The 23,862-nt window shown below is 47.8% G+C and overlaps 1 protein-coding gene across 4 annotated transcripts in view; it reads right to left on the bottom strand.

Annotated features, from left to right (window-relative positions):
- The window catches only part of DSCAM (DS cell adhesion molecule), a 738,508-nt gene extending 724,558 nt beyond the window's left edge, over window positions 1-13,950 (bottom strand). For 3 of the 4 annotated variants that reach the window (XM_067035143.1, XM_067035144.1, XM_067035145.1), the window contains exon 1: window positions 13,833-13,950. In XM_067035143.1, coding sequence (XP_066891244.1) covers window positions 13,833-13,887 — 55 coding nt within the window. In that variant the 5' untranslated portion in view covers window positions 13,888-13,950. The remainder of the gene's footprint in view (window positions 1-13,832) is intronic. The other variant, XM_059063980.2, reaches the window with a different exon arrangement.
- Between the last annotated feature and the right edge of the window lie 9,912 nt (window positions 13,951-23,862).

A 23,862-nucleotide genomic window follows, 5' to 3' on the forward strand; every position in this document is an offset into this window, starting at 1 on the left:
CGCACAATTTCTGGAGTAGCGGGATGTGAAAATTTAAGCAGGTATTTACTCCCTATGTTAATTAATTCTTACGGTCCAGCAGTTCTTAGGGGGAGGTATGGGGGACCAGTGATATATAGTATCATCTTCTGGCCCGTTCTTAAGTGAAAGATGCCATAAGTTCCAGCGAGATCAAAACACATGCACATTTTGATAGGGAAAAAAACAACTATACATAGCCTAAATACTCACATTTCTGGTAACCAGACTTTCCCATTATATGAATGCAAAGGGCAAAAAGAGGGAAGGGTATAAAGAAAAATCCAATCATTGCTAAGCTCACTGAACCACAAAAATGAGCCATGGTAACCTTTTACCGTAGAGTATTTTTCGCTCACGTTGTTTCCCACGCATTTGAAATTTCCTTATATCAGAAAAGCATTTCATAAGCATTTAACTCAACAAACCTCAGCGTCACCCCAACTGAAGTACTCCTCTTGGAAAAACAATCTCACCACGTGAACTCAGGGATGAACACCCAGCCTAAGCCATGTTGTTAAAACACAAGGCAAACAAAAACAAAATGGTGGACTCCTTTTCTAAGGACATACACACTTGAAATAAATGCAGAGACACCCCTCCAGGACTAGCACAGACACAAGAGGCTTGTGTTCACAGGACACAAGGAAAGGAGAGAGAAATGCAAACAGGGAAGTCTCCCCGAGAAAAAGGCCGGCGCCCTTTGCAGCCACACAGCTTCCTCCTCCGAGTTTCTCTGCATCTAATATCTTCAAAGAACGGGTGCTTTCTAACCAGGGTTTCCATTTCCCAGAGGCCTCTGCCGTCCAGCCTTTGCCTGGGAAAGCAAGTGACACAACATGCCCTCTCCCTTTACCAGGCAACGAAGAGGATTTGCACTGCCTTGAAAACAGAAATCAGCGTCTTCAGGATGAGCAGGCCCCTGTCGGCCTGCAGCACAGGGCACTGGGGCACAAAGTAACCAGGCGAAAGGAAATGCACTCCCCGAGCGGTTAGCACACAGGATTAACCGAAGTATAATTTAACCATCTGATCAAGCACTAATTAGCCTAATCATTTGAGGGGAAAATGGCTGGAGGAGCCCAGGAACACCTTGGTATCTGTGTTCTTAGTGACTCTGATGAAAAAGAAGACGCACAGATTTGGGGGGGTTTTTCTTTGTGTTCATGGAACAAAATGGTAAATAAGGCTTGAACAGTAACAAGCATCACCAGCTATGGTTTCTGCAGCCAAAGGAGTTACAACTGAGATTCGGAAGAAACATCTTGCACTCTCTCCAGCATCCACAGAAAAGCACAAAACCGATCTTACGTTGCAGCAGCGTGGCTCTAAACTATTTAACTTAGTGTTTCTCAACCTCAGCGCCGTGGACATTTTGGACCAGATAATTGTTTGTCGTCGGGGGCTGTGCCGTGCACTGCAGGATGCGGAGCAGCCAACTGGGGCCCCACCCACCAGAGGTGCCAGGGGCACCCCCTTGTCCCCAGAACCGTGAGAGCAAAATGTTTCCAGATAGTTTGCCCAGTATCCCCGAGGGAGTGGAGCCGCCCTGCTTAGAACCCTGTTTTAACTGAAGAACACAATTTGTCAGGAGCACTAAACAATGATCAAATCACAAGAGGAGGGAAGGGGTCTTTTATTCCCATCTGCCAAAAATAACGAGCCTGTAATAATAGTTCCATGGAATTCCACGGAGTTTACTTTATACCCGATGTCTTTGTTTAGAGCTTTATAATAACCCGTAACACCTATGCTTGTGCAATCTGGAAAAAATAATGATACATACCAGCCTCTCCCCATTCAGAGATTTCTAGAAACACACAGCTGACTTCCAACAGGCAACCCCTGAGGGGGACACCCACAGGCGGAAAGAACACCATCCGTTGCTTCCGGGCTTCAGTGTGTCCCGAGCAGCTGGGGAATCACAGCAGGGCCCCTCGACCCGCCCGCATCAGGGCAAACCACCTGTGACTTCGGAAATTAATAGAGGCATAGAAGGCCTCCAGACCCCAGGGAAATATCACTTTCTTCCTACACGCGCACTGTATGCGTGGAAGCCCTGATATTTGCTCCTAGTTCCCGAGGAGGGAGAGAGGAAGGTGTAAATGATGACAAGTGAATAAATACAGAAATCCCCTCCGTTTCTCGCAAATGCATCTCCACGACCAATAGATTCATAGCATTGCCTTAAACTGCCTTGGCCATTAGTCGGACGGTACCTAATAACTTTCATTCTTTTTTTTTTTTTTTTTTTTTTTTTTTTGCGGTATGCGGGCCTCTCACTGTTGTGGCCTCTCCCGTTGCGGAGCACAGGCTCCGGACGCGCAGGCTCAGCGGCCACGGCTCACAGGCTTAGTTGCTCCGCGGCATGTGGGATCTTCCCGGACCGGGGCACGAACCCGTGTCTCCTGCATCGGCAGGCGGATTCTCAACCACTGCGCCACCAGGGAAGCCCAGTAACGTTCATTCTTATGGAGAGGTGTTGGAAACCTAAGGGAAAAGCACTCAACACTTTACTAAAGTATGCGATAAATATTTTCTATGGGTTAAGGTGATTTGTTCTAATAATAACTCTGAGTCACACAATCTCTCATTTCTATTTTTCCAAGGAAAGTATTTAACCATTTACAATTACTCACAGATCTTTCAAAGGTTATTAAACTTGCTGGTGGAAATACTTATGACCTTTCGATGGAGGACATATGGAAAAAGGCTGCCCTCCTCTGCTACAAAATTTAAGAGAGAGCAGTCTGTCCAAGTGGCAGAGGCCGTGAAAACTCCAAATCAGAGAGGAATTGTGAGCTATTTTAAAAGACTATCTTCTTCTACAAACCCCCTTTGGCAGAGCTTATGACTTCTGAACACAAAGCCCTCCCCGCTTTTTAAAGGAACAGAGGTGCAGGAGCCCTTTGTTGCACAGAAACAGCGTCTACCCTAATTCAAGGACCTATGAGCAAGCAGAAATTACATTTTTTCAGGCCACAATGTATTTCATACCATTTTTCTTCTAAAGCTAAAAATCAAAACAGCCGCTCTGAAAGAATAATTTCTATAGTGAATCACAATAAAATCGCCCAAGGATTATAACATCCAACTTGTTTCAAATGCCTAGGAGGGAAAGTTATTTTTAATACTATCTAAAATAGGATCTCAGGACACAAAAAGTTATTTTTAAGGTTCTGAATTTAGGCCTCTCTACAGCACACGTTCGCATCTATTTTAGTTCAAAAAATCAAGGACGTGGTGTTTTGAAAGGATTATTCCGCCACTAATAACTGTCCTCGATTTTATCATACTTATGACACCCTAAAATGCATATATGCCCTTATATGCCATTTTCTCTTTTTATGGCAACCTAGCATTAACGACAATACTTTGTCTGATAAATACAGTCCACCTGGGGTCATTTACCTGAAAGAAAGGAGCAGAGGCCAAGAAAACCCAAAAGAGCAAACAATCCCCAAGCCCCTTATACCTGGCTTTGGAAGGAACTTGTGCACTGATATTGGAAAGAAGACGTGTAACGTTCCCAGGCTGGCATCAGGCGAAACCTCAAGCTGCAAACAGACCCGCATTCCTGTCCTGTCTATTCTGCCCCAGTGCCTCTCTTACGCTTTTCCAATATAATAACCCAAACAGTTTCCCGCTATTGATGTCTTCCTGGGAGGAATGTGGTTACATTAAGGTTCAGAGGGCTTCTCTGCCAGGACTCCAGCTGCTGGCAAAGAAGGGGTCGATTTGAGAAAACACAATAGGACCAAGTCCAGCAGCAAAGCACGTGCTAGCAATAAACCTGGATATCAAATATGCTAAAACAATAAGAAAAAATTATGTATGTGCATATACACACACCTATATACATCTGGATACAAATAAGCATAGATATTTGTACAGATATATATACAGATGATTCTCAACGTACTAGCATCCAAATCAGAAGTCCCTGGTTGCGATCACAGCCCCCTCTACTCAGGTCTTCCCTGTTACCAGCCTCTGCCCCCAACCCTCTCAATAAATCACTACTCAACATAGAGCTACCCAACAGCGCACTGGGGTCTCCATGCAGCTTTACGGAGTCGACGTTCTAGCTACTGTCTGACCCTCTACCTCGGCCAGGGGCTGGGCAGCCTCTTTCCAAGTCTGTTCTATCCAGAGCTGGATTAGGCCACCTGGATCAGAATAAGAATACACATACTTCAGCCATGCATACCCCAGAGCTGCAGAACCAGACCCTCTGGTGGTCAGAGCTGGGAAACTATAAAACAAACAACATAAGAGATCCCATGAGCCTTAGGCACAGTCGAGCTGAAGGACCCACGGGGGAGGGAAAAGATGGCAAAGGTACATATCCGAATTAGACCTCAGGAGCTTTGCAAACTACAGCCCATTCCCAATACAATGCCAGCACCGAATCTCCGGTGAGAGGCTCATGAGGGGAAAAGCCTTCCAGGAAATGACCGACTTCTTCCTCCCTGACCCAGCCCACCTGGGCTTTAAGAACCAGTGGCCCTGATCCTTAACTGGAAGGTCCCCACAGAGGCATGGTAAAATGGAACACGGCTCAAGGCGTCAACAGACTGGCCTCCAGTCAGCGTGCATCCTCAGAACTCCCCCTCACCCACTCCTGCTGTCCTGACACGGGGTGGCTCCTTCCTCCCTGTGCCCGGTCTTCCCGTAAACCTTAACTTCCATGGCTTCCAAGCATCTGATACCACAAAGGCCTACAGTGTATTCTCACCTTCCCGTCCCCGGCGATGGCGTCATGGGGCTATGGGGCTATGGGGCTCCGGGGCTATGTGGGTGGGGGAAGACCGAGGGGTCTCTTGCGACTACAAATCTGGGGGCGGTTGTGGCTGGTGACATGAGATCTCCTAAGACACAGATGAACTGACCACTGATCAAAGTAATTACCCAAAACAAATACCAAGATCACATCTAGGTCAGAAATCTTCTACCCACGTTTCTACATATAAATATCCATCCAGCCTATAGTAAAACAGTAGCCACCGAAGATTTAATAGCTATTGATTTTGGTGAGTCGTCATATGCATGTACACGTCTGGTAATTAACCATCCTATTCACTTTCTGCTATCATGTCAAGGCACCAGACAGACCCCTGCTAACCTTGGCTTTACCAGCCTGAATAATTTATGAAAGAAGAATTCTGCACCTTAGAGGACCTTTCATACGTTTCACACATTTCCTTTCACTGGCCAATGGAACAGACAAATGGCTACCCTTTGCAGGAACTGGCCATGACAAGTTCCAGGGGGGGTGATAAAAATCACCACTGCACCCCTTTCTACAGTGTGGAGTTGCTCGTTTGACTAGTAAAGTACGTCGTGGTTGTTGAGGTCTTCAGCTCATCCCTGAAGTCTCACACGTGATATTACAACGCACTGTTATTTCTACCCTGGCAGCTACAAATCAGTTATTAAGAATGCTCTAAGCCAATATTAAGAAATAAACACTGTAATTAAGCTGACTTGGACTTGGGTTTTTTGGTGTCTTATGGGAGCTCAAGATCAAATTACGCCACAGTGGGGCTACTGTGGAGGGAAGAAATGAATCTCAAGTTTCTCTGATGAGAAAGTATGTTTACTCTAAAGCTTCCACAGTAGAGCTCAGGTCTTTACATAAAGGGAAAAAAAAAAAAAAAGAGTAAAATATAAAAACACAGCAAACTGCAGTGGTTCCAGTTATCTTCATACTTTGCCTTTCTGTAACAATATAATTGTAAAAATTCTCCCATTGTCCTGCAGTCCATGCGATGGGTGAAAAAGCAGGTCTCGTGAGAAAAATCAATGCTTTATTCAATATTAGGAAAAGGAGTCAATGGTAAGAGTGTCCACTGCCATTAGCCATTTCAAATGACATGGTCCTGCAGGGTGTGACACAGGCCACCTCGGTCAGCATCCAATGGGCCCATTCGTGCTGGTTCTAACCCCAGCTTTACACAGCCATCACTCAGTCCCATGAGGATACAGAAGGCACCTGGGGACCCTGAGGTCATCAGAGTTTTCACTGGGAGTGTTATTACCACTGTTGTTTGGAAGAAGCATACAGTAATTTGAGATTCAGGTATTGCAGGAAGAACTATAAACTGACTTCACTGTATTTCGTATTTATGCACAGTGGACAACAAAAAGAATGGCTTAAGTTTTGTGTGAAGCCAAAAGCTTAAAACTGCTTCCTGGTTCATCATGTTCCTATTAAAAGAGGCAAGGCTCATATGAAACAAAATCTGCAATAAATTAGTTCAAACCTCCTTCCACCACCTCATCAAACCTGCCTGTTCCACAGTCTAAGGAGACTGGCTACGAAACAACCCATTGCATAGACGGTTCTTCACAAGGTAAAAGGAAAATGCTTTTCACAGCATCATACTTCGGGGTTGGCCTGGCTTTTGTTCAGATGTGCAACCCATACACCAGCAGCATTTCCATACAAACTCAAGGATTCTACCCTTAACAGAAAATAAGGTGCACTTGAGGCCAGTAAAACCAAAATGTGACACTGAATAAATGCAGTCCTAGGAAAGAAGAGTATTTCATTCCTAAGAGCAAGTGTGTTCATTTTTCTTTGTCCGGGAACATTTATGTCAATCAAGCAGCCTGTGGTGACACTGCCTATCCCATCTGGACTGGCCAATTAGAAGAGCATATGCCACAATTTTTTAAATCTCCAAAATTTAATAACTCATTAATATAGAGGAACCTATAATAATCACAAGATCCTAAGTGTGAACCCTTAGTAATTGCTCTACTTTAAACATGCATGCAGATTCACCCTCCACTCTGTGCTGCTGAACTCTTCAGGAAAGACAATGCTTATTGACAAGTAAATATCTGTGGCAGCCCTGCAAGTTCAACATGCTCCCTTCACTTCATTCCTCTGTTCAGACCTACCGAAGCCCAGTTTCCAAATAATACAGATATTGGCTCTGCACCCTCACCTCCCCAAGTCTGACATGGACTTAAGCCCTGAGAGCATTTCAAGAATACTCTGCAGAGTTCGAAGCAATTTCTCAATATTTCCTCAGGGGCTGTTATGCTTTTATTCTCCTCCAAAAAAAAAAAAAAATCTCCATGGTCCTAGGGAGGTAGGGGAAGCCAGCACTTCGTACGGAGGTGATCTCACGTTTTCAATTTTTTCGCTTTCCCAGCCGCTACATTTAAAAATGGCTTTCTATAAATAGGACTGCTTCCTCACTCTTAAATCTTACTCACTATCTTCTGCGTAAAAATAACTTAAATAAGGATGCAGGCGAGATTCATTAATACCTGTCATTCTGTCTCTCTGTGTAGTAGCCTCTTTCCTTCTTCTTATCTGATCATCTATCTGGTCAGCTCCATTCATCCCTCTTTGTTCCACCGTGATATGTATTTCCATAACCCAGAGGGCTTGAAGACCAAAAATTAACCCAAGTGAATGATTTTTTTAAAAATAATAAGTATTGACAATATAGAATGAAGACAGATCTCCAAAAATCAAACGATGATAAATACTGTAAGCTCCAAGACACCTCATTTGATTCTCATATTTGATACAAATCACAACTTTAATGGTAAAACATATTCCTTTCATGTTACTTTGATGAAGGAACCAACTTTTACAATTGGTTCTGCTGGAAAATAAGCAAAAAAGATAATGATGAGACAGACACCCATAAATCAAGAGAATGCTTAAGAAAATAGTAATGTGATTGTTTTCAAAGACAATTAAGGCCTAAGGAACTGAGCTCTGTTTTGATATCCTTGGAGGCTCTTCGATGAAGAAATGAATTCCCAGGAACCCCTAGGGAAGCTTATGTGTTGGTGTGATGCTTCTGACTGGCTTTCAGAACGCGACAGGGTGTTACACCTCGTATACGATTTTCAAACTGTACCAGTTAGCAGCGTACACTTGAGAACAAGGGGTCCAATGCATTTATTAACTTCTTTCCTGTGACATTTGACCCAATGCAAGTCACAAAGAACACCTAAAGCAATTACAGCATTGTTATGTGACTGTGATGAAGTCCCATCACATATTCCAAATGTGAATCCATTTTGGAAAAGAGAAGCAAATGCCCCCAGAAGCATTTCTAGAAAATGAGCATTTCTACAGCCATGGAGTCAGTGCATCAGACAAGATGGCAGCGGCCAAGCAATGCACACTGCTGCTTACGTGCATTTCTCGCGATGGTTTATACAGCAGAATCAGAGATGGGGCAGGCAAGAAGCTAACCCGGCAAGGAAGGATAAGCCAGAGGCAGGAGACAGGGGGCAGATGGGAGAGAGGAGGGGGCGAAGGAGGGGAGGAAGGCTCTGCCTATCATCCTGTCCCTTCTTTCTGTCACTCAGCAAACATCTGTTTCCACCTGCCCTGCGCGCACTTTGCTCTGTGCGAAGGACACACCCCGGCATGGCAGGAGCCTCACCTCTGGACCTTGCCATCCGGTAAGGGAGGCAGTCACTAGCCAAACAGGCACCAAATAAACAGAGTTACAGATTACTCCAGACACTGTCAAGGAAATGGCCAAGGTTTTAGGAAACCAGATAATGCAGGAATCTAATTTGGGGTGAGCAGGTCTCTGAATCCCGTCCTTCCGAACATCCCGATCAGAAGCTGTCTAACCCAAAACTGGTTATCCGCACCTGCCCTCCTGCCGCCTGGGTGGACGGTGTGCCACCGGCCGAGGAATTCAGAACTGCACAGTGTGTACAAGCCGGGCTGCTGGAACCTTCCATTCCCCCTGCCTCATCTTAACCCATAAATCCAACAAGGAAAATGCAACTTTGAGTGTTCTCATATTTTCAAAACATGAAAGAAAAAAAAGTAATACATATGGGGGGAGGGGCAGGAGAAGATGAGAATTTAAAATGAGAATCTCTGTGCCCGGCTCTGTGGCATGTGAAGGATTAACACCTGGTCCAGGCGAACAGGTGCTGCTCGGTTTGTCTGGGGGCGCAGGAGGAGGTCCTGGGCCGCGGGGATGGCCGGGGGAGCGCAGAGGAGCGGCGCGGAGCCTCACCCCCGTCCCCAGCAGCGGCGGCGAAGCGGGCTGGGCCTCCCGCAATGACACTGGAAGGTCAGCCAATCAGGCGCGGGGCTGCTTCCGAGCGGCCACCTCCGCCGAGAGGAGGCGCCCGCGGGGCCGGGCTCCCCAGCCAGTGGGAAGGGAAGGCGGGATGCAAACGCACGGTCCGCGGGCCCACCAGCCCCGGACACCGCCTTTCCCTTTCTCTGCACCTTCGAGATTGCAACAGATTGCTGGGAGCACCGGCCTCCCGGGGAAAACTGGAAACAAAGACGGCGGACCCTGCCTCGCGGGCCGTAGCCTTTGCATTCGTGGCTCCTGTTGGGCTGAACTCCGGGACCCGGGAGGCTGGGCCCGGCGAACTTGAGAAGCCGCGCGGAGGAGAGCCTCGGGCCGCCGCGCCGCGCAGAGCACCGCTGCTCGGAGGCGGCGACTTCGTCGGCCCGTGAAGGCTGGCTGCACCAGTCTTGTGAGGTTTGCCGCCCACTAGTGTCCTGTGGCAGGGACACAACTGACATGAAGGTAGCACCGCCTCACCATCTCCCAGGCCGCCGATGGAGCTGGTCCCGGGAGCCAGCGTGCGCGGCAGCGCGGCGCCAAGAAAACGCCCAGACACAGCGCCCTCCTGCGAACGCCCGGGGCCTCCGGCCGCCCCGCCGAACGCCCAGGGGACCCAGAACGCGGGAGTGCTCGCCTCTGGAAGCGCTGCCGACCGCTCTGCCCTACCTAATGCTAACTGTATTATTTCCACCGCCTGTTAATTATTTATGAGGCGCATTCATAATCTCAGCCGTAGGATCCGGCTAATTTTGTGAAATTTGGATGCCATGGTCTTGTAAATGCATCCACTGAGAAATCCATCGTTTTATTTTTCAAACATAAATTTCCAGTCTCCTGCAGTGTTCTTAGGTCTTTATAAAATGATCTTTCTTTCTCTCTCTCTCTCCTTTACATGGAGTTTCAATGCCCATTGCATTGAGTCTCTTTATGAAATACTCATTGCATCTCATCCCAGACACATCAGTGATAAAACACTTTGACAGCTACATGGAGGTCCTGGAATTAGGGATTTAGATTGGCTTTTTTTTTTTCTTGGTCACAATTATTTTCCCCTATCAGCGTGCTGTATTGGACCAGTTCTGCCCAGTGAGTCAGTGATTCACAGCAACGAACTGCGGTCACACCAAAGTGGCGTTCAGGAGAGAGTAAGAAGTGGAGAAGGATCGGCTGGCATTTAATAAAGGTCTGCATGGCATTTTGTTTTCCTACACAGGGCATCTTGTAGGGGCACCCAAGCTTAAGAGACCTAGAAAATTTTTATGAACCCTGTAATTCTGGGGTGGAATTTAAATCTCCTTAATAAAAATAGGAGAGGGAGAAGTGGGGAGCAAGCCCTGGAATTATTGACCTGATAACATTTTTTTTTTTTACTTCCACATATTTACATGAATTAAATAACAATCACCTTAAAACCCTGAAGCTGCATTTGCACTCATAAACGTCTGCTCCTAGATTTAAATAAAATATAAGTTTGCGGTACGTAATTCCCTGTGGAGATGACAGGGGATGCAGAAAGGTGCTGCACAGCCCACTTTCTTTTTGACGAGCACCCTTCTCTCTCCCAACACCCACCCTCTCTAAGCTCCACAGGCTCCCTGAAAATGGCAAAGCGGCAAAGCCCAGAACTGCATGGCTCAGGAAAGGATGATGTCAGGGACCTATGTGTACATAACAACAGAAAGCAAGAATACTAGCAAAAATGTATTGTATAGAATAAATCTGCTTATTAGGCCCACCTATGCTTTTAACAAGAATTGGAAACTAGAGTATTCTCATCAGAGTTAAAGCCAAAAGAAATTGTGATAAAACACAATGCAGTGTGATCCCATCCCAAGGAAAGGCTGTGAGATATATCTGCACATAGAGGGACCCCCATTCCCTTGCACAGTAACTGAAGCTCCCTGAGAGTATTTCCAGAACATTGCAAGACAAGTTGACTGCTTTAAAGCATTATGACTGCACGTGATCAGGTGAGGTAATTCATTCAAGGATTTAGCCCATGAAGGGACTGTTCTCTGACTTCTATGTTTCACCCTGAATACGAATACCCTGCAGCCTGTCCAGCAACCATGCTTTCATTAAGAAATAAATGTACATCCTATTACATCAGTAGGAAGAACGCTGTTGTCTACTGTTAAAATGCAGATACATTGTGGGCTTCTTATTTTATGAGTACCCCAAAGTATCAAACTGCATAGCCTTTTACAATTATATATTTTTTATCATGTCAGACGTTTTGACGTTTCAGGCCTAGCAGTAGTCAGTTTAGCTATTAGAATTCATAGATTTTTTTATCACACACATTCAGGAATTTTGCAAAATTAAGGTAGACCAAAATAGGACATTATTGAAAAAAAAAAAATCTCTCAATTTTCTTCAAGTCTCATTCGGATAGGTAAGAACCATTTAATTTCACATTTTTGAAATATGGTCCTATGAACAGGCACCATTCCAAACTGGACTCATTTTATTTTGACATGACTATCTATTTTATGATCCTTTCCACAGTATGCACTGAACATCATTCCTTGAAAACTCTTTAAAGCCAGTTCCCCCCACAAATGAAAAGAATCCAAAGCTCTACAGTCAGGCTGTTTTTTTTTTTTTTTTAATGCTTCATCATATAAAGAGAGGGCCATTTTTACAGGAGATTCCATATCCTTCTGGTAGATAGGATCAGAACATGTAATACAGCAAAGTAAAATATTCATCTGCATGTACAGTCTATATCTCATACTGTGAAATCTACCTGTATTCATTATAGTATCAGTAGTGGTGGTTAGCAATCAATTTTAAGGGTCCTGAAAAAGGTATAAGAAGATAATGCTCTAGGACTCAATATAAATGCACATACATAGCCTTTGCACGTATTTTCCACAGAGTAGATTATTTGAGGTTTTATACAATTTTCTCACTATATATGACTCTATCATGATTATTTTAGTAAAACTGATTCAAAAAAAAAAAATAGTCATACATTTTAGCATCTCTGTTTCAGAGAGTGTACCAGACCTATTTCTGTCATATATAACTATGAAACTGTTCAACAGATACCAGTTGACTGACAATCCGAAGCACAACCTCTTTCCTCATCCTCAAATACACACTTCCCAATAGGGTGGAAATTATGTTTCATCCCATAACCCAGGCCCTTCTGAGAAGCCCAGAGGTGTACACCCTGACAGGTGAGACAGGCCGTCAATGCTTTGTGGCGCTCGAACACGTATGTGAGCATTTTTACATTTTCTCTGGGTTCACATCAGCAGAGCAGCATCTGATGCATCACCACACATTAGCTAAAGCAGATCTATCCCCCAAGGTAAATTCCCGCGAGGCTGCAGAAGAGGTATAGTGCCCTCTGGGAAAGATGGGTGTCATGTCAGAACTTGTTGCAATTCTTTCCTGCTAGGAAATCTCAAAATGAAAGTTCTGAGCACTTTGCTTTAGGTTATATTAGAGAGCAAAGTATCCTTTTAATGTGAATTTCAGGATTTCCTTCTTGCAGTGTTACCTTTCCTTAGTCATCTTTTTTTTTTTTTTTTAAATTTTACAAAGTTTATGCATTTCCTCTGGCCTGTCGGAGTGTTGATTCTTTGAGTACTATCTTGGTAGGCAAAGAAAATGCACCTCTATGCAGCTAACACTCAAGAGCTGCCCTGTGCATCTTCCAGGAAAATCTTACAGCCTCCCCTTGGCTTCTGGTATTTTCTCATAAGGGCTAGATTTCCTTCCTTTCTCTCTCTCTCCCCCCCTCCCTCCCTCTTGGGTAGGGGATTCTGCTTAATGGTTTAATTTTAACTGTCAACAAGTCATACATTTTATGCAGATTTGTGTTCCGAAATTTGAAATGGGAATTTAAGCTGTAGCTACTCCCAGGCAATGCCAAACGATGACAATTTCCTCTCGTTCCCAGATGAGAGGAAGCCATTCATACGTGCGAGTTCATATTTACGCGGTGACAGGCAACCGAAGGTGGATGCAGTCACACTTACTAATTGGATCTGACTCAGTCAAGAGCAATAGCTTTTCCAATACCCAGGAAGAAAGCATTTCAAGATATAATATTGGATGGACATGAGGAAAGGAATGCTATTTGCAATAGTCACTGATTTCATTTTTACAAGTATACAGGTGTTTCAAAGACTCTGTCAACATTTCAGATGATGTAATGCTTATCAGCGCCTACAGTGCATATTTTTACATAAATGACCGTGGGGGTTCTGTAGTACCAAGAAGGGGGGGGGCGGTGGTAGAAGGACAGATCTTTCTTAACGGCTTTTCTTGCTGCTGGAGATGAACTGCAGCAGAATTAAAGCACATGTTTTAAAAGCTCAAAAAGCTTTGAAGGCAGACGCTCTTAACTGACCCCTCCACCTGCCTGCACTTGGAATGTCATGTCCCTTGCAGTCTGTGGTGTGTCAAACTGGCGATCTTTCCGTCTCTTCCTCTCAGCAGACCTGGTTTATTCTGAATGAGGTAGCTATCTAGTACAGGAGTTAGCTCGGAGCTGTCACTTTGCTAGGTAAGCGCCTTTAAATGATCACAGAGCAATTTTTCACCCGTCCTCTCTTCACTGCCTCCTCTCCTCCCCGAGGAAATATAAATAAGATTGTTAAAACATAAAAGCCTGCAAATTTCAACCCAGATGGAGGAGGAAAAGGGAAAGACTTCACCCATGCATCCAATCCCCCCACACTCCGGTCAATACAAGAAATGAAATTCATCACAAACCGAAAGGCTCACCATTCGCGAAGCTCTGGAACAAGGAGAGAGCCAGTATCCACATGCCCCTGCTGCTCCCCGGCCTCCCGCGAGCGCCGCGCCGGCCTCGCCCCCCGCGCTCCGCCCGGCTCCGCTCGCTCGCCACCCGCCCGGGGGCCGCCGCCCGCCCGCCGCCGCCGCCGCCGCCGCTGCTGCCGAGCCGCCCGGGCACGCGGCGCGGCCGGGCTCCGGGGCGAGGGCTGCGCTCGCCGCGCGCCGCGCTCCTGCACACCTGCTCCCGGGCGCCGCGCCCAACGCTGCGGCCAGAGCGGGCCGGCGGGGCTGCAGCCCAGGTGCGCCGTCAGCTCAGGGGGCCGCCGGCAGGTCGGCAGGTGGACGGAGCCGCAGACGCGGGCGTGAGCTCATCCCGGGCGCCCGGCGCCCCGACTGCGCAGCAAGCGGCCTCCCGTGCGTCGGCCCTCAGCCTCCGCATCCAGGCAGCAGGCGGGCGGGCAGGCTCATCTTTCCTCTCCTGCGGCCCGAATCACATTGATCCCTCGCTAACCTTCCCTGGCTGGGAGGCGGGCGGGCGGGCGAGGAGCGAGCGGAGCGGAGGCGAGCGGGGACCCCCTCCCCTGCCTCTGGCCGCTGGGGCGCTCTGCAGTCTTAAAGCAGCAGCCGAGAAGTGGAACCGAACTGGAGGCAGGACCGGAGAGAGCGCAGGCACCTCACAGCCACGCACAGTCATCGGGATGCATTTCTTCGAGGTTTAAATAATCATTTCAACAGCCCATTATTTTTAGCTATTTTCTTGCCGGTTGCTAATAAGATTATGGCCAGGGGTGACTCTTCCAGAAGGTTGCCAGATAAGCAGAGGTGACCAGGAAAGGGCAGCAGTTTTAATAAAATGTTCAGCTGGATTTAGCTTTCGTATTTACTGTCATAAAAGTCCAGTTCATTTGCCTAGAGAGAAATACAACTTCCAAATCCTGCTGCTACTATAAAGATCTCTGTGGTTTCACGGTCTAATTTTTAATTATCTCAAATACATGGTAGACTGAAAACATAGGCAATTCTAATTTTGCTCTCTGAATGGTGCAAAAAAAAAAAAAAAAAAAAAACCTGATTAAAATTGCTGATAATTTGAGTAATTCCAAACATATAACCCATCCACATTACTGTGAAAAGCCAATATGACAACATTTCCTGAATGTTCTGTATGGTCGTTGAAGCCATAATAATATCTAAGTAACACCTTGAAAAAGTGCATGCATCCATATTCCATCACTTTGCAAAATAACTACCAACAGGGCTGGAATGCACCCAATTTAGGATCCAAGGTAGAATTTCAGAGGCAAGGCATGAAAGACTGAGGAGAAGCATTTTAGGGGGGGAGGGAGGTCTCATGGGGAATAAGTTGGGTTTCCGGGCACTGGGTACCTTGTGCCTAAGCTCCGCAATGCCCCTCCAAATACAAACAGGAATTAAGCACACCTAGAACAGCTCACAAAATAACAGGGAAAGCAAATGGTGAGGCAGAAACAAAATGGTGTTTTACCAGAGTTGGGCACAAGATGGCCAGGCCCTATGTGTGAGGAAGGGCCAGCTGAGCCAATGATGCTGCACGCTCACCACTGCTCTGCAGCTGCAGGTGGTCACGTGCTGCAGCCCACTCAGGACTGCCGGCCCACCCCTGCCCTACACACTCCCCAGTGTCCTCTGGCTTTGCACGCCCCGGCTGCGCTCAGGCTCTGCGCTTTCCTAAACGCAGCAGCCCAGGAAGGCAGGTAATGGGGTGATTTCTGTTCCTGCATCCATCTCCTCCACCCATTCATTCAATTCACAAATTCTTCACCGCATGCCAGCCACCTGTGAGGCTCCACGCAGCCTTACTTGTCAGGCACTCCAGCACTGGGGTCAGACACACTCAGGGTCAGAGTCCAGCTGGCCCACTTACCCACGGCAGGGCTGGTGCATGTCACTGGCGCCTCATCCTCATATAGAATGGAAATTATCGAGGCTCCTGACACACAGGGTTGTGAAGATCCGATGACATTTTCCTAAGCATGTTGGTCACTGTGATAAAGGATGGCTACGGTTACTACGGAGTTTGGGAGCAGGGCCTGTTGCATAATTTGCAGGGTCCAGCGCAGAATGAAAATGGTGGCAGGGGGCTTCTTTTACAAAAAGGAAAAAGGCACCATTTAAGGTTCTACAATAGAAGGCTTTTCCTTTTCTCTCTCAGTCTCTCCCATCCCGTCGTGGTGTTTTTTAAATTTGCTATTTAATGTCATGCACCCTTGGTCACAGGAGTCCAGGGTGAGTGTGTGTGACTCAGGGAAGCACCAGTGGCCCACGTCCACCACCCTCCACTGGACCAAAGGCCGTGCCCCCCCAGAGTTGGGAGGGGGAAGTCCATCCATCTCCCTTTCCTGCAGGGCACTGTCCCAGCGTGTGGTGGACAGGAGATCGCCAAGGGACTGCGATCTCCCTGCTGGGTGGCGCTTGTACCTGGATCACAGGTGGCCCTGGTCAAATCACTTGTGCAATATGCCATAGCTCGGCAGGCTGGGGGAGGGGCACCCTCAAAACCATGCTGATTCGCACCTCAGCACTCCCTGTGTGGTCTCACGGCCCCACCTGCAGACTGAGGGCACCAGCAGAACCCAAGCCTGCTCTTCCAACATGACCCCGTCGCCCCCCCATCCCATCAGAAAGCTGGAGCGACTGCAGGTTGGAGAGGTGGAGGCCAGTCAAGGCCCAGGGCATCACAGGAGGTGACTGGAGGCTGGATGGTGTGGGAGCCGTAAGTACAGGGATAGAATTAATTTTAATAACTAATAAAAATTTTATGATGGCAACTACAGAGCATTTAACCCCAAGGGCAGGCCTTTCTGGGAAGGAAGATCCCAGGGCAAGAGTATTTGTCACCAGCAAAGCCCACTGGGGCCCCCAGGGAAAAATAAGAGGGAATTTAGGAGACAAGGTCTCACCTCCTCTTTTGTGCTTAGTCTAGTTTCACTGGCCATTACGGTGCCGAGTGCAGAGGCGTCAGATTAGACTTCCCGCCGTAGGACCGCCGCCAACACCCCGGCTTGGCAACTGCGCCCTGTGGAGAAGCCCTGCGGCGAGGGCCTGCGCAGAGGGCCTGCGCAGAGGGCCTGCGGCAGAGCGCCTGCGCAGAAGCGCTGCGCAGAATACCTGCGCAGGGCACCTCATTTTAAAATGGCAGCAGTGGGCCGTGTGCAGAGATGCTGCGCCCCGGCAGTTGGCTGTGAGCAACACGCATGCGCCTCGCGGCAATGACGCGGACCCTCCCCCCGCAGACCAGAAACCTGCGAAGCAGCCCGCTGTCCGCCTGTCGGGAAAGCGTGTTCTCTAGAGCGAGCTGGCACCTCTCCATTCTCTGATCAAAGAATAAAACTTTCCTCTGCTTCTGAACGCAACTTGGTCTCCTTCTATCGTTGCGAGTGACACCAGGCAGAAGGACCCAACTCGAAAGGGTCTGTGACACATTGGTCTCAATTCCATGAAGCCACCCCTCTGTGGTCTTCCATCTAATGCATCTCCTGCAGACTGAGTTGGTTAATGATCCAGAATGGGCCTAACCAAGCACCAAGCTCTCTTTTTGCAAATATTTTTAGAACATACTTCAGTATAAGAACACACTCACATCTCACGAAATTGTGAGCTGCATGAGCTCAGATACTGCATTTCTCCAGAAAGCCGTCCCCAAGGCTGGCACGTGCACACGCTCAGTGAGTACCCGTGGAATGGAATGCAGAGCTCTGGTGCAGGTAGACGGCGGAAACTGCTCTGTGATACATGCACATAAATGCCTCATACACACCCGCGACAATTTAGCTGAGCCTTCAAGTGCAGTTAAGATGTCCACATGCAAAGCAGAGTCGAGGAAAGGGGGCATTCTACCCAAACAGCCATCAGGAGAAAGCAACTTTATCAAATACACTGAGGTTTAATGTGTCTTGGTTGAAAACCTCTTTGGAACTTCCCCGGGTGAAACTTGAGACTGACTCCAGCACGCGGAGGGCTAGAGACAGAACCCAGAGGCAGCCACCCCAGAAGGTAGGTGACAGGTGTAATAAGCAAGGAAACTTACATAGGAGGCTTGTCTTGGTACAAAGGTACATCTTTGCACTCACCCCCAGAATCTAAAGAGTTTATAACAAGAGAGGACTTAATGGGGTTAAATCACGTATCCAGTCAAGATGGTCTCAACACCTTGCTTTCTCAAGGTTGCATCCTGGAAGCGTCTCCTAGTACAAGAAGGCCATGGGATGGGAGGCTGGAGGGAAGGAGCCTCTGACTGCCTGGTTCCACCTTAAGGGTCAACCGACAGTGGGGTCCTCTTGTGGACCTCCTCCAACAATGTAATTCTTTTTGGTACAGTATTCCTAAGGAATGTGATCCCTGGCCTCCTGAAGATCAACATTTGACCTAAAACCACACCATATGGAATTAGCCTCCCTCACCCCCTCCCTCCTCCTCCTACTCTGGGTCAGCCTTCTCAGCAGAAGAGAGAGAAAGTCGAAGAGGCTACTTTTGTGCCCACCTGAATGACGCCAAGTAAGAGGCAACCCTCATTTGGAGAGCATCATCACCCAAATTACATGGTCTGTTACTCCTCCATTTCCTGTTCGATTAAGAAAAGAATTTCTGAAGTGGTAGCATTTGAGCCGTGTTCTAGAGGAGGGTTGGGGGTGAGTAAGGAGGGCATTCTGGTGGAGAGATCATCAGTGGCCAAATAAGGAAGGCTCACTCCTTTCTGATATACATGGAGTTGATTCTGACCAAGAAGATAGGTAGTTGCCCACATGGGAGCTATGTTAGTGTCCTCAGGTGGCTGAAACGAGTGCCACAGACGGGATGACTTACAACGAAAAGGTGCTGCCTCGGTTCTGGGGGACAGAAGTCCAGAGTCAAGGTGTGGGCAGGGCTACACTTCGGAACCTTGTAGGGGAGAATCCTTCTAGCGTCTGATGCTGGCCAGCAATCCTTAGAGTCCCCTGGCTTGTAGATGTAACTCTGCAGTCTCTGTCTTCACGTGGACTTCTCCCTCTTGTGTCTCTGTGTCTCGTCCCATCTTCTTATAAGGACACCAGTCATACTCAGTGAGGGATTCACCCTAATCCAGCGTGACCTCATCTTAACTGATTACATCTGCAGCTTGCAATAAGCCTGCCTTCAAATAAGGTCACATCTGAGATACTGGGGGTCAAGATTTCAATATCATTTGGAAGAGACACAATTCAACCTGTAACAGGACCCAAAATCAAAAGACAAGGGGTGTGAGGTGCGTTTCCTAAGAGAAGGAACGTGGACTTGGACGGGGACCCCAGGGTCCTGCCCCACCTCTCGCTTTCACCCAAGGCCCATTTGTGGTGCATGTGCCAGAGAAGAAGTTCAGACTTCGTCGTGGAGTCTCAGTTTCTCCCCTTGAAAACTGAAATAATCATGCCTGCTCTTCTTATCTTGAAGGCCTGTTGAGATGATGAAATGAGGTATGGGAGTTGGCTTAGATAAAGATTGCACAGAGAACAACTTCATGGAATCATTACTGTCTACAACTGGACCTGCAGAAACATTTTGAGTAAATTTATTACTTGATAAAGCCTCCTTCTGGCCGCTGGTGCTTTGATTACATTGAAATCAGGCACTATTACACCTCTGGTCTCAGAGCTGCAATGGGCAGAGACGCTCGGCAGTGACAGCAGTGGCCCATCCATTGCTTCTTCCAGAGACCTAATGGAGACCTTCAGCAAATACTTGGAGCGTGCCTGCTACTTCCAGGTTGCTCTCATATTTCCTGGGAGCTTAAAGATGAATAAGCGTGGGCCAGGAAGGTCTCTGAGTACTGTTAGGGAACCTCTCGGCTGCTTGAAGTGTCCTCTGTCTGACTCTGGGTGGAAGTTACAAGAATACATGCACATATAAAAATTCATCAAGCTGTACACTTTAGTTTAGAGCATTTTACACAATTGACCATATGTAAAAAAAAAAATGACTATAATACAGTCCCTACTAATCTCACAGTTTAGTGGGGGATTCAGATAATAGTTAAAATAGTTTGATCAGATAAACTCTGTAATTGGGACTGTATAATCAGTACATCTAACTCAGCCAACTGGTGTGTGTGTGTGTGCGTGTGCGTGTGTGGTGAGGGCAGGTGTAGCAGGAAATGGGACAGAAATGAAAGGACCAGTACAACGAGGTGTTTGGACTTTGTCCTGAAGGCGAGAGGAAGTGATATGGGTAAGCAGGAGGTGACATGATCCCATCTGTTTTGGAAACATTCCCTGCTAGGGACACAGTGGAGAATAACCTGAGGCTTTCAGGAAGGACACAGGGAGACCGTTAGAAAATTAGCCTGAGTCCAGAGGGGAAATGATCAAGACCTGGGGAAAGCCATAGTCCTGGGATGAAGACACTTGTGTCTTGGAATATCAGGAGATATTTAGAAGGTGAGATGATCAGATTTAGAAATCCTACTAATAGAGATGACAGTTGCTGTCACTATCAGTGTGGTGGTTCTTTAGCTCCTCAGCACTGGTGAGTCCAGCTCTATGCCAGGTACTGTACATGCGTATGGAATTCAATTCTTGTCTGTGAGACGAGGGCTGTTTCTGTCCTTTCCATTCTTCAGATGGGGACACCTCGGCTCAGAGAGACCCAGAAGCTTGCACTGTAGCCCAGCCCATCAGAGACAGAACTTGGCCTGAATCAAAGCTCAACACTTGTAGGTCTGGTAAGGATAGGTCTCCTCTAAACATGGGTGAGATAGGGAGAGGGTGGTGAGAGACAGGCAGAATGTGGTGAGAGATAAGCAGGAGGTGGTGAGAGATAAGCAGGAAGTGATGAGAGATAAGCAGGAAGTGATGAGAGATAAGCAGGAGGTGGTGAGAGATAAGCAGGAAGTGATGAGATAAGCAGGAAGTGATGAGAGATAAGCAGGATGTGGTGAGAGCTAAGCAGGAAGTGATGAGAGATAAGCAGGAAGCGATGAGAGATAAGCAGGATGTGGTGAGAGATAAGCAGGAAGTGGTGAGAGATAAGCAGGATGTGATGAGAGATAAGCAGCAGGTGGTGAGAGACGGGCAGGAAGTGGTGAGAGATAAGCAGCAGGTGGTGACAGACGGGCAGGATGTGGTGAGAGAGAGGAAGGAGGTGGTGAGAGGTAGGGAGGACAGCAAGATGACTCCCAGGGGCACCTGGGATGTCTGTGTGGACAGAGGAGTGACTGACCAAAAACAAAGACACCATCATCTCTCAGAAGCTTTCCACATTCCACCCACTTCTACCCCCCACACCCACAGTCTATAAAGCAGCCAGCACGATCTTTTAATACACACACACACACAGAGACACACACACACAGACACACACACACACACACACACACATACACATAGATCACAGGAAGCCCTGTTCAAAACTCTCCACTGCCCTCTGATCTTTCACAGCATAAAATCCAAAGTCCCCACCGTGGTCACAGGTGGGCGCTGCCACCACCACCACCCTGTCGGGCGGGTCTCCTGCTATGTTCCTAGTCACACACTCAACATTGGCTTCCTTGATTTCCCCCAAACACAGCCAGCTCACTCCCACCCTCCACCTAGAACATGTTTCCCTCCGACGCCCCCATGGCTCGCTCCTGCTGCCTTTGCCCCCCACCCAAAGCCTTCTCCTCAGAGAGACATTTCCTGACAGCCCTGCACAGCCAGAGCATTTCTACTCCACCGCTATTCGGCCTCTGAGCTTCATTCTCCAAACACACCCAAGTACTTACTAACTGGCTCGCCCAGCTCCGTGGAAGCTGGGACTGTGGCACTCACCTCACTCACAACAATGCTTAGCCCACTGTGAGCGCTCGGTGAATATCTGCTGAATGAAAAAGGAAGACTGAGCTTCCAGGGCAAATGTCATAGGAGGCAAAGTCTCACGGACCCTCAGCGCGTCTTCTCCGTTTCACTTCCTGGGAGACTACAGAACAGGAATAGCCAAAAGGACAGCCAGATGGAGCGGGAAAAACAACCTTCGTACCTGTCGGCCCCGACGTGCATAAACATCTCATCCAAATAAATACCTCCTTACTCACCACCGTGCACACGGCTTGCTAATAGGCATGCGAACCGGTTATTTTTCCAAATGAAGACAGTTACCGAGTCTGGCGATGTGGATTGTAAGAGGCGGGGTTCGCATCAGATACGTTTTAGAAGCAGACAACGTTTCAAAGGGAAACATAGGCCTGTGTGGAGAGCTATGCTCAAGGCAGCCCGTTGGGATTGGCGGCCTGGGGGGGCTGGCAGGAGAGGGGGGATGGGAGAGCAGGACCGCGGATCCTGCGGGGACCCAGGCTCGGCCCCTGCAGGGCAGCCCAGGGGGCCTAACACCCGGAGTGGCAAAACCAGCCCCCTCGTGAAAGCCTCGTGTTCACACCGAATTCCTGGAAGTGTGAGAAGTTCAGGCAACTGTGCTTTGCACAGAGGGCGCCTCCGCTCTGAACGTGGGGAAGAAATTCTTCTGGGTCTAGCACAGGGCTTCGGTGTCATGGGACATGACCCCGTGTGGCCCCGAGGGCAGACATAGAAAAAGCAGCCCCGGCGTCATTGGGTGATGGCCCCCGAGTCCCCAGACACAGCTCAGCCCTGTGGCCTCATGGGCTGCACACCAGACGCTTCTGGAAGGGGGTGGAACGGCTGAGGGGCCCCATCATTACTGAGGGGATAGCGGACAGGGAGAAATGGACCAAACCCTCAGTGGGAAAGGCCGGGGAGACAAGGCTGTGTGCCCAGGTGGATGTAGGTCTGGAGCGCACTGTGGTCCAGACGGGGGAACTGTGGAGTCAGGCCCCGGCACATCCTCGGACCTGTGTGACCCTGGGAGGGGCTCAGCCTCTGGCCTCAAAAGACTGCTCTATTAACCCCGCCTATGTCACAGGGCCACAGTGACGATGAGATGAGGCAGACCTTGTAAAGTGCATAGAAAAGTGCACACTTTGAACAGCAAAATGTCACCAGAAAAGGTGGAGGACAAGTGAGGGCTGGGTGGAGGACACAGGCAGGACAGGTAAAGGCCTAATGTCAATGAGAGCCCGAACACTTACAATTGGTAACAAAAAGGCAATCAAGCCAGTAGAAAACTGGGCTCAGGATTTGAATTTTTTTTTTTTTTTTTTTTTTTTGTGGTACGCGGGCCTCTCACTGTTGTGGCCTCTCCCGTTGCGGAGCACAGGCTCCGGACGCGCAGGCTCAGCGGCCATGGCTCACGGGCTTAGTTGCTCCGCGGCACGTGGGATCTTCCCGGACCGGGGCACGAACCCACGTCCCCTGCATCGGCAGGCGGATTCTCAACCACTGCGCCACCAGGGAAGCCCAGGATTTGAATTTGACAGCTCACAGAAGAAGAGAACTGCAGCCAGTTAACCTGAGCCGTTGCTCAATCACATTTTAATAGGCAGTAAAATGTACGTTTAAGTAACAACTGGATATTGCTTCTCACCACCAAATTGAAAGGCATTAAAAGAAGTGGAGATTCTAACGTTGGAAGGATGCGGGGAGAAAGGGCACTTTCAGACATTGCTGGTGGCAATGGGATGCTTTTGTAGCTTTATTTTGAAAAGATTCTGACAGTATGTATTTAAAAAAAGAAACAAAATGAAAAAATGCACTTACCCTTCCACTTAGCAATTTCACTCCTGGGAATCTCTCCCACTGAGGTAAAAAATAAGCAGTACTTAAAGCTATTTGTACAATGCTATCCACGGTAGCATTGTTTGCTGAAACAACAGATAGGAAAAGAAAAATAAAGAAGAAAATCATCTGTGTGCCCATCAATGAGGGATATTGAATAAATTTTAAAACGTGAAAGTATTGCAACATTAGTCAAAAGAATCAGTGATGTGAGGACATTGCCAGCATCTCTAACTGAGAAAAGCAAGATGCAGAGGACTATATAAAGTGTCTCATTTTTGTGAAACAAATAGTAAGAGAAACCCTCTATCTGTGTGTGCATGTGTGTGTTGTAAGCAATCTTTGCAAGG

Source organism: Kogia breviceps, chromosome 5, assembly GCF_026419965.1.
Source record: "Kogia breviceps isolate mKogBre1 chromosome 5, mKogBre1 haplotype 1, whole genome shotgun sequence".
Lineage (NCBI taxonomy): Eukaryota > Metazoa > Chordata > Mammalia > Artiodactyla > Physeteridae > Kogia > Kogia breviceps.